The following is an 18442-nucleotide window of genomic DNA, read 5'->3' on the forward strand; positions in this document are numbered from 1 at the left end:
AATAAAACTTAGCACAACTTTCCCAAGTGGACATGAAAGTGCCAAAACACATACCAATAACTTAAGTACCATATATAAGATTATGATATTCCGAAGTTTGATGGAGTAATTAATACGACTTCTATTTATTACCAGGTTAGATCTCGGTAATGAACACGACAAGGAATTTCAGTGACACCTGCTAAAGGAGTGGAGCTGTATTTGGAATACATTACATACATAAAGAAATACCTACATAAGAAAGTTTATAAGTGTAGGAATGTACATAAGGAAGTACGTTAAGTATATAGGAGTAATACTCCATACTCCTTGTTATAGGGAAGTACATATGGGAGTAAATAGAGAGAACATACAAAACACAAGTAAGTACATAGAGAAATGTACACAAGCGAGTATATAATGAGAGTAGATAAGGCGGTACATAAGAGGAAATACATACATAAGTCTGTATAATATTGGGGTAGTAGATAAGGGAGAATATGAAAGAGTTCATAAGGGAGCACATAAGGGTAATAGTTATTTCTTATGACGATTCTTATGACGCGTTTATAAAGGTAAATAATCTTGAATAAAAGACAACTGCATGCGGCAGAGATTTTAAGTACTTCATAAGATGTTAAGAGGAATTTGTGGTGTTCGGCAAATGGATAGAGTGAGGTTCAGTGAGAAATTAGTATATAAGAGGAAGTTTGAAAATGGCATTGGTAACAGTAGAGCTATGTCGAAACTCTGGTGCCTACCCAAATTATGTTTAGGTATTTACTTCATCTGCATAGCCTTTTTCCCAACTATTTTAGGGTCCGCTTCCAGTCTAACCAGATGCAGCTGAGTAACAGTGATTTACAAGAAGCGACTGCTGTCTGCTTATCTGACCTCCTCAACCCAGTTATCCGCGAAACCCAATACATATATGGTGAGACTTTCATGTCATGCTTTTTGAAACATCGAAGAACTAGCCATGACAAGATGGTCACCCATCCACGGACCGACCGCGCCTAACGTTGCTTAACTTTATTATCGATACATTCTGAATACGTCTTTGAGCCACGAGCTCTTCAATGATGTACACCTATAGTTACTTATAACTAATAATAGTAGGAAATAAGATACAACACTGTTGGCTGTTAGAGTATTCAGTCAAAATAAACACTCAACTTTAAAAGTCCAGACAATCCAAAAAACCACCAGGATATACAACATTTTGATAACAATAAACACAGAAACCGCGAAATTGATCTAAATCGTTACATCATCAGAAACCACATGACAATGGAAACATAAACATGGGCTTAGATATGATAAGGATGGTTACAAACTATCGTTCCAAAATAATAATGTACTACAAGTGCTGCCCTCTATGGCACTAGTTGTGAAGTAATTTTTAAAACAAATTTTAATATCTTTAGTCGTTACAAGATTAAATAATGAAGCATTTTGCTAGATTCAAAGGGCTGACGTCGTCGTGCATCACCCGCATATTTGCAGAAGGCCCCTTTAGAATGTAATCCTGTCGGGGTTACGGCATCATTTAAAAGAATATTCGGTTCTGGTATTTTGTATTCAAAGGGCTCCAGAAGGAACATAGAAAAGCACGGCTTGGGCAGTAACATCCTGATACCCCTTTCACTCCACCCAAAAGCTACTAACGATTTTACTTAACAGTATGTAACCAGCCATTCAAAGGTATATAGGCTTGTTTGGGTAACTGGTTAAAGTCTGATAGGCAGTAACTAGCTCCTTGTAAATCACTGGTACTCAGCTGCACCCGATTAGTCTGGAAGCCCAACATGGTTGGAAAAAGGCCAGACAGATGATGAGTATGTAACCAGCCTTATTCAAACACGCCACTGGGAATCACCACCGCCACAAACATTTTCACGCTAACAAACCAAGTTGTCACAATCAATTATACTTCAGCTGTGAATATCAGTTTTCGCAGTAATTCTTGGAGCGTCTATTTAATATTTATCTTTCAAGTATATAAGATGTCATGTTTTGAGAAATTAGTTCAGAACATATCGGCAAAATGTGGCGACTAGGCGTATTGTTGTTAGGGACTGTCCTATTAGAGTTTGCAGCTGCTGATGTTAAACGTAAGTGTTACTTGATCAAACATGTCATTTTATGCGACGATAAATATTATTCTATAAGTTTTTAGACTGCTGATTTGTGTACCTACAAAGAAAATGCAAAAATATTTGCAACTTTCACAAAAAGTTCGTTAACCTAATATATTTATGACTCTGATGCACTATCAGGTTTTGGGTTGGATACAGTTGAAAGAGAGAAAAGGTATTTTCTGTCTATTTCTTCTAGTAACTCAAGATTGAACAGTCAACTAGCTGATGTTTACATAACCTTTCTTATATGTATTTTCAGCAACAGAAGCCCTCCTCATCCAGCGACTAAAACGCTCTCCAGACTCATGTGACAACTACGACTACTACCGAAACCGGCGGGAGAGGTACTGGCCCCCACCACCACCAGGGCCACCACCCCCACCATTCTGGCCTCCACCCCCACCCCCACCTGGGCCACCAGGGCCACCAGGACCACCATTCTGGCCACATCATCATCATCGTGACCGCTTCGAAGAGATCTATGATGCCGCGTCAAGAAGGGACGATGAACCCTGTTCCACGTGCCCAGGGGGTAAAGATACTTCATCCGCTCTTAGTAATGCTAAGAGTCAGAATGGAGACGCTATTGCGATAGCTGTGGCTAAGGCTAGTCCTAAATCATGAGGTTTCTTGGCTGTTATTCAAATGTTTTAGGGTGTGTTTAAACCAAACGAGCGAGTGTTAAATTATAAGAACAAGGAAATAGTGGTCTGTATCTGTTAACATTATAAGAATTTAATAAAGTTAAAATGCTATGAAAGATTTATTCTTGTTTGGTTCGTTTGGTCTAAACACACTTGTATGTATCTGATGACAATTGAGCGTGATCTGCATTTGTTTTTAAATGTGTTGCTGTCACGAGCAATTTTTTAAATGACGATTCTGCATTTGATGCTCATCTGTCATTATTCTTTGTTAAGTTTATAAGTCTACAAATAAAAGTCTGTTTAGTTAATAAAATTGTTGTGTTTTATTCAATTGATTTGAATAGGCTTATTAGGTATGTAACTTTTCCTTATTAGGTTACGGCTAAAAGCTTTTCTATGTAAGTCCTTTTCGAAAAATTGTATGAATATTCATTTCTTAACATAATGATCTGGATATTGACCTGATGGACATTAAGAAAGAATATAGTCATTAAAATACGAATTTAATATGTATTTACATAAATGCATAAAGAAATAAAGATATAGTTACTTTTTAATAGTTCGAAATATAAGAATTTAATTTTTAATTTGTATTTTGTGTCTTCAGCCGTCAAGAAAAAAAGACATCATAGGCATACCTATTTCATGTAGAATGCGTAGTTGCAATTAAATGATCAGATATAATTATTACATCTAACTAACTTTTCAAATGAAAAGCTTTCGAAACCAGAAGTATAGTGGATCGGATAATTGTAGATATACTTACCTACTCAACCATGTCACATCAAGCTTAAAAAGTAAAAAAAATCATAAACAAACATCTACACGGTAAAAACAAGTCATATTCTTAGAAGAACAGTAAAAATTTCAAAGTGTACCTAAACCTGATCCTAGAAGGAAACAGTACCCGCATTGTTGTAACTTACTGTTTTGTGTCATTATGAGGTTATTGGCAAAAAGATCCGTTTTAATTACGACATTTTCTAGCTGACCTTAGAGGTCGAGCTATGAGCTTGCAGAAAGCTTTGAAACGCTCAGCTTGAAGTATGTATTGAGCCAGTTAAATGGCTTTAAATGTGTTATATACCACGGGTTTAAAAAGCCACCCACTAGTGGAGGTACAATATCACAGAGTATCGAGTGGGATACTAAATGCTAATAAAACTTGGAGATGGGTAGCAGAATCTCTGAAGCTAAGAATATCCCACACTTACTCTCTCTGCCCTAGCGCGGTGAGTATGGGTAAATTACCCCAAACAATATAGTAATACAAAATCTATCGTTTTTTACGGAACTCAAGAAAGATCTAAAAGTATCACATTCAGAATTTAATGTTCCGTTAGATTTTGGTATTCAGTAAAATCTCACACTTTTTTTATTTCTTTTAATCCTCTTAAGATCTAATAGGTAGTATTGTTTCGTTAAGTATTTGTACCGTTACTGTTTATTAGCATTTTTATTGCCATTTCAATCTTGTGAGGACTTGACAACTGCATTATTTTCATATTAGATTAGATATTCCTATGTTGCCACCTGCTCTGAAATAATAATATATGTTACTAAAGTAGATTATCTTGATTTCCATTGAAATTAGCTGTTTTATTAAAGAAATTTTTTTTTGACATTAATTAGTTGTCAACCTCTTTATGGGTATTTAAAAATTACAATACTAATATTTACAATACTTATTTACAATAAAAATCAAAAACTATCCTAGTAAAACAAACAACTAAAAAGCGTCAAAAAATTCGTCCCCATCGCTGTCAACTGGGAGCGTGCCCAAGAGGCTGGTAGCATTACCTCGTTGGATCGCCATGTTGATTCTTTGTCCGAGGTAATAGCCAGCCTTCTGGTCACGAGAAGCGTCAACCAGTCGCCTAGAAAGATCTTTAAATAGAATGTGGGCATTCGGACCCCACGACCCGAGGGTTTCAACCCCAAACGGTTCGAAAATATAGTTTCCGACAAGGCCACTATATTTCCGCCGCTTGAGGTTGTCCGCAGCCGCAGCGGCAGCAGCAGCACAGCACGCAGAACTTGGAAGGTGTGATGGCGCAAGAGTAAATTTACTAATTAAAGAAATGGATTTAACTAAATGTTTTGCTTTTTTAGCATCCATTTTAGTGTTTTGTGAATGAGTTAATTTGAGGAGTATCAGATGACATGAAACGTGTTAGGGGAAATCTTATTGTTTCTTGGTCCATAATGTAGTTACTCAATTTTTGTTGAGCAACACACACAACGCCAAAAGTTACCGCCAACAAAACGAAGCTTTCTTGTTTATATAGTTATCGGCACGAATTTTGAGCAGGCAGAAGTAATTTATTGGGTCCCTTTTGTGGTATGAAGTGAGGCGTGGGGGCGGGTTAAAGCTGTGATTGGCCCGCAGTGCATCGCGTCATAGCCGTCACTCGGGATTGGTTCTTTGCTAATAAATCACTTCTGCGCAGATGTAGGTCTGAGCTCAAGATTCGTGCTGATAACTATACCGGGCTTCAAATGTTTATTTACTAATGAAACCTAACTGCGGTGAGGATGCCCGTTTGAAAGTTTCAATAGGACGAACAATTAGCACTTTGTACACGAAGGCTTTATTACACATTGCTTATCCGGTCAAGGGCAGGGTCATTTTTTCGGTTTTACCAAAACTAGATTAGTCAGACGTATTACTAAATAACCACTCGTTACCCTTGGCAGAAAATAGTTTCATTATCTTCAGGGTCCATATGATTACGATACATTATATTGAAATGCTAATTATTATAGTTTTACTATTTTAATTTATGGAAATTATTAGAATAAGCATTTCCTAGTCAATAGGATCATTTTCAGTGGGCAAAAAATTTACAGAGACAGTTTAGAGAAAAAGGCTAGAAAAACACAGTTTAGAAAAAAGTGTAGCAAGAAGTATAAATCATAATAACTTGTCACCACATCCTTTGTAAAACTACAATAAATCTCGAAATGACTTCGATTCAAGTTGTGTGGTGACAAACGGGTTTAACAAAATTGATTACATACTATACTTTTTATATCGTAGGTACTCGTTTAACAGAACTTTTTTTTAGAATAGTTTAAAAGCTCTTCTTCGCTTCTTCGCTTCTTGTACCTAAATAATTGATATTTAAGTACAACAAAGTATGTAAGTTTTTCAGTCAAAGTTTTGCCGTCACAAAAGACAAATTCGGTGCAAAAGCAATGTATCGAATATAGTTTCAAGAATAGAACACTCAAATTTATATCACTGGCAACATACAACTCCAATCGTTATTTATATTGGCAATTCCTCCATGCTATCCCAATTAAAATTAGCGACGCCCATAATCGTGACGGATATCGAAGAAAGTACAATATTTTATATTTTCGCAATCAATACAATTAAGATAATATCCATTTTGGCAGCTATAATTTTAAAAATATAACTTATGTGTTTAGCAAATTGGCAATAACTTTTTAAAAAGTAACTAAGCAGGTCATAATGTAGTCGTAAAACTAAATTGTTTGTGTGTATTAGAAGATTATAATTATAGGTTATGGTTAAATGAAAGTTTTTAATTTTATATGAATGTGATACTTTCTTTGGGATATTCGATTACTTTTTAATAGGACTAATAAAATTGTCGGTTAAGACATGAGGCAGTTAATTGGGCGTTTGACTTTTAAAGGAGTTTTGAAAGTAAGTAGATATCTTTCATAGTTTAATCTTAGTTTTCGTTTACTCGCAAGAAGCAGTTTGTGATAGATTGTATGTAGTAAACCTATAATTACTGAAAAGGCTTTATACCTGAAAAGGTACCTATAAAATTTGCCAGGAAGTATCTTTAAAATATCTTCTAAAAATATCAAATTCTTCACGCTTTTAAGCTAGATAATAGGTAACTATTTACCAAAAAATCGGAATAAATTAATTGATACGCTCAAAAGTGTAAATGTTAATTGCGATACAGTTATTAATTCACTACTATTAGTAATATCCGACATCCCTCGGATTATTTGGCACAGAAACGTTATACCATTACCATTTATCAGCTAAAAAGATAAGTACCTAACTGATTACTGACTGCAAAAAAACTATATTAATATAGAAGAAGAAATGCTAAATAGTTGTAAAAACCTGTGATACAAATCGAACACTATTTTATCTATGCAAAATGTTTAATTTCCTAGATTTGAATAAATTATCGCCTTGGGAACAGCGAATATGGATTACTTTTAACAAGTTTATTTTGTTTGAGAAATGGTGACTTGAAATATTTTATTCAGAAAATATTTAGATATGTTTTTTTCATTGATAAATATGATCTACTTTTGGTCCTTTTTTACTTACGAATAACGAGCCTATTCACTTCTTTTTTTCATTGTTTATTGTACCTATGTCGGTTTTTTTTTGATATCTTGTGCACATGTAGTTTTTAAAAGTCGATTTGTTTTTTGCTGGGAAGTCATCAAATAACCCCCCCAAATGTGGGTGCAGCGTGTTCCTTCTTAAGCACCTTATGTACCAGCGCCACGGTAACTCCTTCAAACAATTACGCAGCAAGGCGGTTGATCAAAAGGACATTTGTATCGTCAATGAAGTAGAATCTTAATTATACTAAGGTCAGTTCATCCCACGCAAAACCTCGCGCTCAAGTTTTTGGGCAAAATTAACTATTTCGCAAATCCTTAATGAATGAGGAAATATTTAAATAATGCTTCCGTTTTGTTTCTATATGGCATCGAATTTCTTAAAATCACACATAATTAAGAAATGTAGAAAAGGCAATTATTGATTAAATTGCCGTATCGTTTATTATATCGTTGACAGTTCGATTAGTTATGAATAATTTCTCTAGCAAATATTATGAATAAAATAGCAATTTCTCAATAGATATTTGGAACCGATATTTTTGTTTAAGAGAGAATATTTTGACATTCGAAAATACAACAACAAGAAAAAGGTGATAAGTACTAATATCAAAGGGGCGTCAAAAGTCAGGTCTTTGATTTTTATGGTCCTTCGATACGGAACCCCGAAATATTGTTAAAATAGATTTTGTTGCAAGATAGTAATAATTCCTCTAATCTTAATGTTTATGTACCGGTGCAGATGCGCGATAAAGCTCCATTTGTTAGCATTATTAGGTAAATTGTTTAAAATAAACAGAACATTTATTTAATTTTATTTCCTCTAATAACGTGATATATTAGACCTCTTGCGGGAAAGGTGTAAAATAATTGATTATTTTATGTAAATATGTTAATTTAATAGCTTTTTGGGATGAATGTTCTAGATTAATAAACGATCGTGGCTTCCATTTTGTGTGATCTTTCTCTATATAGCTGTTTAGTTATTTGCATATATTTTAAGACAAAAAAAGCACCGCAAACCCATTATTTGATTACCATAAAATACTTACTCCATTTACTTTCCGATTAAGCTAAGATTAGGAAATCCGGAGTATTGTCATGATCATTAATATCTTCAATCACCACTTTAGTTTATATGTACTTCATGAATATTCATAAATCTCCATACATTTACGGCCTAAAACTTGATCTATTTTTCATTCTAACTAAACAAGATCAACACCGCCTCTAAATAAATCAAACTGTTTGTTTTTAATTTCAAATAGGCCTACCTATAACTCTTTAGAAACGTCAAGCTAATTGCACGCGGTTCCATCATCTGCCTTCTCTTTTCCCAACTATGTTGGGGTCGACTACCAGTCTGACTGGATGCAGGAGAGACTGCCTATCTGACCTCCTCAACCCGGTTACCGGGCCACCCCGTAAGACTGGTTGTCAGACTTAGGTCTTACTTACTTACTTCTGACTACCAAAGATGTTCAAATGACAGCCGGGACCTACGGCTTATCATGCTTTCGGAAACTCCGTCGTTAGTGTCCAAGATATACTGAGAAAGAACATACAAACTTAGAAAAGTTTGATTGAAATTGATGCTTGCCTGATCTGGAACCGAACCCATACCTACTCATACTTGAGAGGTTGCTTCTTTACCCACTAAGCCACTACCACTATTTGCACGGTTAAAAGTGTCAAAAAGTCTCTTTATCATCGCGGTTCCAGTAATCCTAATGACGTCATATCTCGAATGCCATCAAGGAAAGCCTTGGTCAAAGAGCTACCCATTTAACTGTTGATCTTGGTCACTGAAACCGTTATTGTCGGGAAGTTCTACACAACTGACCCAGACTGGGCAATAAAGCGAGTTTTTTTGCGAAATCAGCTCAATCAGAGGGCCATAAAACGTAACTACGTTTGTGTGTACCGCTATTTGACAAGTACTAGTGGCGGTCCACTTTCTGTTGTTCTTAGATGAAGTTACACTTGTTTTTGTTAAGTCATTATGGTAGCAGTTAAGTTTGATTTGAAGATTTTTCATTCATAACTTGTAAATGCTGTAATTATATTGGATTCGTGTAAGAATTTTATAACGAGCGATTCAAGCGAAACTTTCATGTCATGGGGAAGATGAATGAATAACAAGGGGGTAGCTTTTGGAGTGGTTTTAGGACATTTAAAGTAAATTAAATATCACTTTTTACATATTTGTAACACATGTCGATTTTTTACAAAACGAATTAAATTAAGAAGGGAATTATGCACCAGATCTGATATTCCTGTTAAGTTTCTACCAAAAAAGTGTGTCGCGTTTTCTGCTTTTCTTAATATCTGTCTTTTCACCTGCCTAATTTCTGTTCAAAAAACCTGAAGTAGAATTAAAAGCTATGCATCAAAATGTCATAAGTTATCAGAGTTCATTCGCACACAACATGTTTGAAACAGATTTAATAATATTTAACTTTACGTATGTATAATAAATTACAAGAGCTCTAAATTAAAGTGTTCCTGTGAATTTTGTTAGGTCTTAGAGTAACTACACACTGCAAACTTTTAGTCGGCTGACAGTTTGTCCGGCAATACTTATAGGAATGAGAGGTAGTCCTACGCACATTACTAAGGTCAGGTATTTAGCCTGCACCAGACCGACTGAGAACTTTGATTGGAGTCAAGATGTACGTACCTCAAAAAATGTTTTTTGTTCGGACTCATAAATCAGTATAGGAATAAGAGATAGTACGCACATAACAAAGATTGGGTATTTTGCCGAAATCAGACCGACTGAAAACTTTCAGTCAAGATGTATTAAAAAAAATGAATTTGGTAACTATCGGGACAACTATCGGTCGACTGTTTAGTCTGTAGTGTGCTCTTAATAATATTTTGACTTTACATATATAAATTACGAGAGTTCTAAATTAGTGTTCCTGTGAATACATTTGTAAGGTCTAGTGTCATCGACCATGTCGGTTTCAATCATCTGGCGCTCGTACCTCTTATCTTTTGGCCATTCATTATAGAATATAGTGAAATATCTTCATTTCAAGTAAAGTGTAGATTTATGGCACGCAGAACGAAGCTTAGATAAATTGCTTACAAGTAAACTTAAAATTCTTCTTTGTAATTAACTGATAATTAATTAATCTGCCTCCATTTTTTGTTTTTGCTGTTTGGAGATTTTTTCACGATCCTCATTTTGCCTATATTTTAAAATAAAAGATTAACTGAATTCTGCTATGCATACAGCAAAAAAAGCGACGCCAAGAAAATCGCTCAAAATAAAACATTTTGAGCTTAACAGTCTGACACTTTCAAATGACAATTACAATTGTAGACCAGCCTAAAATACCTCAAAAGTCTCGAAAAATACAAAACTGAAAGTACTTGCTACAAAGAATCTTGTACAATTTGTACAACAATCAGATGATAAACCGGCTACACGTACAAGACTCTTGCGCAGATCAAGTTCATTAACTGTTACTTAACCATCAAGATCAAGGTTAATATTTGTAAGTTTAGTAATCATTGCCGCGGCATCACTGTGAAATGTTACGCTTACAACACTGTTGTTATGTGGTGGTGATGTTAACTAAATTTGTATGATGGAATGAGATATTTGGAGGAATTTGCATTTGCCAGTGGTTTCACCTGCGTCCGGTGCTAACTGCTTCGTGTATTCGGATAAAAAGGAACTTTGCTTTCCTTTCGGCTTTGAAAGAATAATTCAAGTTGGACCAAACTTTTCAGCTTTTAATATTAGTGCAAACTAGCTTCTACAAGTAGTTTTGCCTGCGTCTTTTTCTCATGTAAGTAGTAATATTCTTAAGGATCTCTGGAAAGAAGAATAGACTCTTCCAACCACAGTACATCATATTTGAATATATTACAATAAACTACTTCCGACCCACAAATACGGTATTGTTTACCATTTTAACGAGTGCTTCACTTCCGTGGGATTTTTACCAAATAAAACCTCAATGTCTCAAGGCGTGGGGCGCGACCTCCGAACCGACCTATAAAACGATACTCGCAAAAAAATATCAAACACATTTTAACGGAACACTCGATAAACTATTACTCGAAACATGGCTAATATCAGCCTTTTGTTTTTTGCGATCGCGATTGCGGGATGCAGCCCGACCCTAGCCGAAGGTGGTAATTTTTTATCGATACTGTATCGATAGTCTATAATCTTTCTCGGTGTCACGATCAATCGATAAAACTTGCAGTTTCCGAATCGATACCGTTAGGTAATCGCCGGTAATTGTCTCTTTGCGTAGTAGGTAATTGGGTGGTCTAGTTATATGACAGTACGTGTAGTTTATGTTGGGATGGGTCAAAAAACTGTGTTACGGATTTTTTGTGGAGTTCTGTTTAAACTGAGTTGCTTGATTATCTTCTTCGAAGTTTTGGTGTGCTTCTTAACCTGACAGCATTTTCTTGTAATTTAAAAAATTATATATTTGCATTTTTTGAAAGCGTTTCGACACACTTTTATAGGGAGGTTCCACTGCCATAAATAATGGCGTGTGTTCCACATAAGTTTAACATTTTTAATTGGACATCTTCTAAAACTAGATAACTATCGTGCAAAACTGGCCACACCCAATTTTTGTAGTTTTAAATTAAAATAATCATTTCAGTAAAAAAAATGCAGAGCAACACCAGATCTTTGAACTAAAATATTTTTTTACTTTCAGAAACTTCAGTAAGTGAATCTGCAACTTTAGTGCGAGTACCTCGAACATCACATCAGAAGAAATTATGCAAAAAATACGGAATATGCCAGGGTTATGGCGGATACCAACAATACCAGGGTGGTTACCAAGGATACCAGGGTTACCAAGGACAACAGGGCTATCCAGGATATCAGGGATACCAACCTCCTATAAACATTGCTATCAGTCAATCTCAGTCGTCAGCCAATGAGGGTGGAGGCGGCCACGGCAGTGGATACTTCCCTAACAACTACCAGTATAACCAGGGATACCCTAACAAGGGGTATCCTGACCAAGGTTATAACCAGGGATACCAGAACCAAGGTTACAACCAGGGTTACTCCAACCAACAAGGTTATAACCAAGTCTACCCCGTTCTGGGTTACAATCCAGGTAGCGGGTACGGTTTCAAGCCAGCTTACAATAACGGCAATGGAGCTTACAATGCCCAGTTTAATGGGAACTACTTCTCTGGTGGACCTAGTGGAGGTTACGGGTACCAAGGGCCTTTTGGGTTCAGAGATGATCAAGATAATGAAGGAGATTATAGTAATAATAATGAAGAGAATGATAATGATTATGGTTCTTATGCTAGATCGAGTGCTAGTGCTACTGCTGTAGCTGAAAGCAAAGCTTAAGTTATTTTTGAAGATGTAAACTGTAAATTTAAAACGACACGTTTTAAAAGATTTATTGAAAACAATGATTAAGTTTGTATTAATGGATGTTTCGCTTGTAAATGTTTTCATAATTACATTTGTATCTCTTTGTATAAATGATTAGTTATGTAAATTAACTATGTATAATTTATGAGTTGAAAGAAGTAAATAACTGTGATAAGCTTTTGTTGATTAGGTTTGTAATGAATGTGATAGTTTCGTATAAATAAAACGAGTTATGATTTATTGGTTGTTATTTTTTATTAGAAAGATATAAAATAGTTATCAATCAAAATAGAATGCACCGAAAGAATTCCTAATTAAGATCATGTGAACAAACTAAATATTAAATAATCGATTTGAAGACGATTTTATTATAATCGAAATGAGATCTCTTTATGTCAGGCATATTATTGATAAATGTTTCACATCCTCAATAAAATTAGGAGTTTTATGTTAATCGTATAATTTTCAGATCATTTGCCCGATCTATAAGGTCTATGACCTAGGTATGTGAATAGATTTTTGAGATGAATGCCATTAAAAATGACATTAAGGAAATCGCATTCTATTTCTAAAATAATTATTACCTCTTTCATTTGTTTATGAGAGCGGAAAAAGTGCATTCGTTTTGAAATAATAACGAGTTTTGTTCTCGTTTAAGTGTGTTGCTAGGCCATTACAGGGTCCATAATTATTGCACTCGAGCTTTAAGCGTTGGTATAATAACATGTAACACACATTATGAAATATAAATAAATGAATCCCTTCATGGGTATTAAATTCAGATTCGCAATTCAGACAGTGATTAAAAAGGCGGCCCTTACATGCCTTACCAAATACCTATGTATTTGAAACGAATGCTCATCTTTCTATAAATCTCAACTTTCATGTAAATTGAGTACAGAGTAGGAGTTACAGTCCTTCGCTACGAATTATATACTCGCGATGGCTTCTTAATGATCGCTGCAATGTCGAGCTGAAATAACTTTAAAGTAAAAAAAATATACAAATTATTAACTAAGTAAATGAAAGGCTTGTGAATAGCACTAGACTGACCGTCAATTGCACAAAGCTCCATTAAAGTTAAAGCTTCTTTAAATCTATTGCTGACTCTTTCTTTGTCAACAATATAAAAAAGCTTTAACTTTAATGGAGCATTGTGCAACTGACGGTGAATCGTTATGATGAGCCATGAGGAAAGTGAATAGGACTGGAGTCGCTGGTCCTAAAAACATTAACAAAGGCAACGTATATCAATAGACATCTTCTTTCAATACTAAACGTCAATTTTCTTATAAGAACTTTGGAAATTGAACGGGTTAACAATTGTTCTCAGAATGACGCTCATATTGTCGGTGAACCTAAAGGGTTGAAGTCCGTAATCATGATATAAAATAGCCCGGTTCAATGATCTGACGTTACATATCTAGTTATGTACCTACACTACACATACTCGTATTTCCAGGCGAAAACAGTTTTAATTACATAGCGACATAAATGTCTTATTTACCAGGATCGGCTTCATCAAATAAAAAAAATGAATCGATTGCCTAAGAGATCCTTTTACTCAATCTCCGAATAATTAACAAAAATGGTGACATTTATGTGTCCGATGGCAGTAAAAGTCAAAATGTTTGAAGAGCTAATTTGAAATGATATAACGCTTTCCGCCAAGAACATCGAATAAGAGAATATTTTAATTAAGATTCCTTAGTTTTTCTAAATTAAGTGACTCAGTTTTTATAACGGCCAATTAATCAGTTGTCTTATCAATTTGGCGATGATACTCTTAGAATTTATGGTTTCGGATCACCTGTACCCATCAGAAAATGTTTACCGTAACTCGTTAGACAAATTTTGTTTATGAGTGTCAATGGCTTTGGGTGTAGTGGTGACCCAGTCAGGTGTGAGTGGAGGGGGTCCATGAGTCTAGTATATAAGCTGAGGGGCATGTTTCACAACCATCCACAACCACCTACCACTACCACAGGAAAGGTCATCAGATCCTTGAAGGAGAAACAACAATGGCCGCCAAATTCATCGCCCTTGCTGCCGTGCTTGCTGCTTGCAATGCAGTCCCTGTGTGGTACAGCGGTAAGTGCATCTTGCAATTGTGATTGAAAGTGAACTTGAAAGAGTAATTAGATATATGATCTACATTACTCACGGCATCAGTTATTTCCGCAATTTGCATTTTAGCAATTGTTAACTGAAATACAGTCGCATACATGTAAATAATTTTAGTTATTCATTGTTTTCAAGTGACAGTTAAATTATCCCAAAATTATATATTATACAGTTCTGAAAACAGGATCGCTAGGGAAGAAAAACTCATGGAACACCATACTAATGACTCAATCTTTCAGGTGTCCCAGCTGTAGTGATGCGCGCTGGTCGCTCCCCCAGCATCTCCTACGGCTTCGGCAGCGGCTTCAGCAGCAACATCGGCGGCATCTCCCACTCCACCGGCATCGGCGCCTCCTTCCAGTCTGGTGAGGGTCAGGCCTACGGCAGCGGCATCGGAGCTGCTGATGGATCATACGCTCGCGGTGTAGGCATCGCCAACGCCGGCAACAGCCAGCCCGTGCAGTACCAGCCAACACCATACCAAGTGGTCGCTCAGCCCCAGCCTGCCTACGAGTCTGCTGTTGCCTCTGCTACCAACTTCGGCAACTACCGCAACGCTGTGTCCTCTGCCCAGTCTCTCGGTGGCAACAACTACGGATCTGCAGTCTCCTCTGCTCAGAGCGGTGGCCCTGCCCGCTTCAACAGCGCTGTTTCATCAGCCCAGAACCTTAACGGATACGGATCTGCCATCTCCTCGGCCAACAGTGGCTACGGATCAGCCCTTTCCTCCGCTCGCAACGCTGGCTTCGGATCATCTGTGTCCTCCGCTCAGACCAGAGGCTTGGGTTACGGTTCAGCCGTGTCTGCTGCTGAGAACAATGGACAATATGGTGCCAGCACTGCTCACGTTGCCCAGCAGAACGGTGGAAGGATCCAGCACAGTGGTGCCACCAGCATCAACGGCCCCGGCATCCAGGCCGCGCAGTCGCACGCCATCAACACCGGCTTCTACTGAAGTGTTACTAAGAATGTAAAAAGATGTTGAGACGACGATACATAAACTTGTCTCAATATCTTTGAGGTTCTTGTATTAGGTTAAGTTAGTAAAATCAATAAAGACCTTGATTTTTAAATCGTGTTTATTACATAAAACTGTCCTGAGCCCTATCCAAGTCCTAATGTCCAATTAAACATGCGAAAAAATCTCATTAAAAAAATCTAACATTTTAATAATTGTTACCGTATCTCACATTGTTATCGAAAGGGTCTACGCTCCTAGTTTTTTTATTGTAACTGTTTACATTTTTGTCTCTACTATTTGATCTTTCAGCTGGCTTATCAAAACCATCACTAGGCTTTTTCCTATTATCAAAAGTAACTGAATTAACATTCCCATAAATGTGTCCGTTATCATTGATAGCAGTCGCACTGTTTACTTGACTGTTTGCAGGGAAGCTGGGATTGTAGAAGCCTTCAACATTTTGGACCCAATCATTGGGACCAAAGTTGTTGAAGCCATAATTGTCGGGAATTATGGGGAAGGCGAAGAGTGGGAAGAATGGTCCACTTGATGCTGATGCGAAGCTTCTCCCTGCTCCAGCCACGGCCTTCCCGGGAACAGCTATACTGTAGCTGGAATGTACTGTACCCTGAGGTACTTGACCCTGGCTGTTGAATGGACGATTCTGCTCTTCATCATCGACTCGCTTGAAGCCAGATCTGGTAGCAAATTGCTGAGTGAAATACTTCTCAACGTTTGGGTCCGATGATGATATTGCCACTATAGATTCACCATTAGGAGTTGATTCTGAAACAATGGCAACAGTTTAATTTAAAAGTCAGTCTTTATTCAACAAGAAATTATAGGTGTTTAATATTTTTATTGCTTATAGCCTGGCCATAAAATATTTTCAAACACAAAAATAGAATAAATCTTAGAAATCGATTCACAGCTAATTTTATGATTGAACTTGTTTAATCAACTTGAATATGCACAAAAAATATTAATATAAATAGAAGATGATTCACATGACTACGCACTCATAACTAGTTCACGCAACTTTATCATAGAAACGGTGAGCTTCAACTGTCGAATCTTAACACCACAAAAACAAAAGAATATCGCCCAAATAAATAATGAAACTTACCTTTAAACACAACAGGAACAGCTTCCACAACAAAACTAGCAAATAAAACAAAGGCAAAAGCTTTAAAAACAAACATTATCTCGTTTCAAAGAACTCCGTACTTATAACTTAGGCTCTATAACGCAATAAGTGTTCGGATCACAATGTACGGTTTATATAGGATGCTATGGTCCGAACGATAGTTTATTATATTCAATTTAGGGTGAATGACCCATCTCACTGTCTCAAACGTGATTTAGAAATGTTGGGAGATTAATATCTTTGCGTAGTCTTAAATCATGACTTGTGGTTCATGTAGGTATAGCAAATATGGATGGTTCTCGTTTATTGGGCGTAGTTGCAAGGCAAGTTTCACAGGATCTAACGGATGATGCATTGCATGGATCGATTTTTATATCGAGTATTATTATTGAGTTGCTATCCGAATTTGCGTCGTTATTTAATTCGTATGTTAATAGACTGCTTTTAGATTACCTATAAAACTTATTTGGAACGAATTAAATAGCAACACTCCAAAGAGCATGGACTAGAATAAACGTCGCCTCTTTCTATGTAGAAGGCGTAGCATCCATCATGTATGTACTTCTATACCTCTATATTCTCCAATTCGCTATGTCTTCGAAATCTTTTCATAGTTTGTGGCATTTGTGAGTAAGTAAATACATAGGGTGGAAAATTAAGAGATGATACTATGATAACCTATTATCAAACACGAGACTAGCGTTAGGAAGCTTCTACTAAGACAAAAACCTAAACTTGTAGCCTTAATGTGCAAAAAGTTAGACCTTGGTCTTCTTGTTAGACCATCACCAGACCGCTTGTGGTTATCATATTCTCTTCTAAATATACCTACTAACTCGTTTATATCCCATTTTATTATATAATTATGATCTATAAGCCTGTTTCTGACGACCGCCTACCGTGACGCTTCGATTAGCTACTGGTGTAGGCGCCAAACTGTCTAGGGTCTACTGACAATTAGGTTAAGGGCTGATTTTTCAATCATCAATTAACTTCTATCTAAGGAATAAATATGGCGGTTTGACATATTTTCCATACAAAAGCTGTCAAAACCTTAAAAATATTCCTCAGATAGGAGTTATCTGGCGTTTGAAAAATCAGCCCTTAGTTAATTAAATATTCAGTATTACTTTATTCATCAAAATATGTTGTAACTTGCCTTAGCCAAGCATTTCAGTAAAACTTTCGGTCATTACTTTTTATTTACAAAGTATAGTCCTATCTTTGGTAAGTGGCATACAACAAAATATGGAAAATCTAATTACAATATCGATACAATTGGATGCCATTCAGTATCAACCCGATCGTTTGTAAGTCGATGATTTGATATTGTACCCTGAAAGTTAACAAGCGCCAAGACGCCAATTATATAAAGCGGAATTTAAAGGCACTACTATGTATGTTGACTCGTAACATAAATAAACAACTTTTACTATCTCAACTTTGTACCGTAAACATAATGCTATCAAGTTCAGGCATGAAACGAAAGATGTCGCTAGATTCAACTGTGCTAACATGGATTTAAAATAAATATTTTTATTTGTGTTTCTACCAAGATAATAATAACTTTATGAGATTAGCTCATTAGCTCATTTTTACGTGGTTATGGGATCTATTTCATTTTATATGAGCTTTTTATATTATACCTACTTATGACGTAACTTACTAATATGCTAAAATATTCATAATTAGTGTTTCCATAGTTGCTAAGTTGAA

At 36.1% G+C, this 18442-nt stretch overlaps 4 protein-coding genes across 4 annotated transcripts; 3 read left to right on the top strand and 1 right to left on the bottom strand.

Annotated features, from left to right (window-relative positions):
* Positions 1–1885: 1885 nt before the first annotated feature.
* On the top strand, positions 1886–2816 carry LOC110377524 (zinc finger CCCH domain-containing protein 4-like). Its single transcript, XM_021336454.3, has 2 exons — positions 1886–2093; positions 2380–2816. The coding sequence occupies exons 1-2, from the start codon at positions 2027–2029 to the stop codon at positions 2742–2744; spliced, it is 432 nt and encodes a 143-aa protein (XP_021192129.3). The 5' UTR covers positions 1886–2026; the 3' UTR covers positions 2745–2816.
* Positions 2817–11126: 8310 nt separating this feature from the next.
* Positions 11127–12480, top strand: LOC110377529 (prisilkin-39). Its single transcript, XM_021336462.3, has 2 exons — positions 11127–11263; positions 11812–12480. Exons 1-2 carry the CDS (start codon positions 11197–11199, stop codon positions 12465–12467), a joined length of 723 nt encoding a protein of 240 aa, XP_021192137.3. The 5' UTR covers positions 11127–11196; the 3' UTR covers positions 12468–12480.
* Positions 12481–14427: 1947 nt separating this feature from the next.
* LOC110377547 (fibroin heavy chain) lies at positions 14428–15691 on the top strand. Its single transcript, XM_021336479.3, has 2 exons — positions 14428–14585; positions 14858–15691. Exons 1-2 carry the CDS (start codon positions 14516–14518, stop codon positions 15571–15573), a joined length of 786 nt encoding a protein of 261 aa, XP_021192154.1. The 5' UTR covers positions 14428–14515; the 3' UTR covers positions 15574–15691.
* Positions 15692–15784: 93 nt separating this feature from the next.
* On the bottom strand, positions 15785–16982 carry LOC110377548 (uncharacterized). Its single transcript, XM_021336480.3, has 2 exons — positions 16706–16982; positions 15785–16365 (listed from the first exon to the last, which is right to left on the bottom strand). The coding sequence occupies exons 1-2, from the start codon at positions 16779–16781 to the stop codon at positions 15785–15787; spliced, it is 657 nt and encodes a 218-aa protein (XP_021192155.3). The 5' UTR covers positions 16782–16982.
* Between the last annotated feature and the right edge of the window lie 1460 nt (positions 16983–18442).

This window comes from Helicoverpa armigera, chromosome 3, assembly GCF_030705265.1.
Source record: "Helicoverpa armigera isolate CAAS_96S chromosome 3, ASM3070526v1, whole genome shotgun sequence".
Classification (NCBI taxonomy): Eukaryota; Metazoa; Arthropoda; class Insecta; order Lepidoptera; family Noctuidae; genus Helicoverpa; species Helicoverpa armigera.

Excerpts from the sequence above, each read along its gene's own strand:
- LOC110377529 (XM_021336462.3), top strand. The coding sequence starts at position 11,197 with ATGGCTAATATCAGCCTTTTGTTTTTTGCGATCGCGATTGCGGGATGC. Across the intron at positions 11,264-11,811 it reads CAGCCCGACCCTAGCCGAAG|AAACTTCAGTAAGTGAATCT; the intron begins GTGGTAATTTTT and ends TTTTACTTTCAG.
- LOC110377547 (XM_021336479.3), top strand. The coding sequence starts at position 14,516 with ATGGCCGCCAAATTCATCGCCCTTGCTGCCGTGCTTGCTGCTTGCAAT. Across the intron at positions 14,586-14,857 it reads AGTCCCTGTGTGGTACAGCG|GTGTCCCAGCTGTAGTGATG; the intron begins GTAAGTGCATCT and ends TCAATCTTTCAG.
- LOC110377548 (XM_021336480.3), bottom strand. The coding sequence starts at position 16,781 with ATGTTTGTTTTTAAAGCTTTTGCCTTTGTTTTATTTGCTAGTTTTGTT. Across the intron at positions 16,366-16,705 it reads TGTTCCTGTTGTGTTTAAAG|AATCAACTCCTAATGGTGAA; the intron begins GTAAGTTTCATT and ends CCATTGTTTCAG.
- LOC110377524 (XM_021336454.3), top strand. The coding sequence starts at position 2,027 with ATGTGGCGACTAGGCGTATTGTTGTTAGGGACTGTCCTATTAGAGTTT. Across the intron at positions 2,094-2,379 it reads TGCAGCTGCTGATGTTAAAC|CAACAGAAGCCCTCCTCATC; the intron begins GTAAGTGTTACT and ends ATGTATTTTCAG.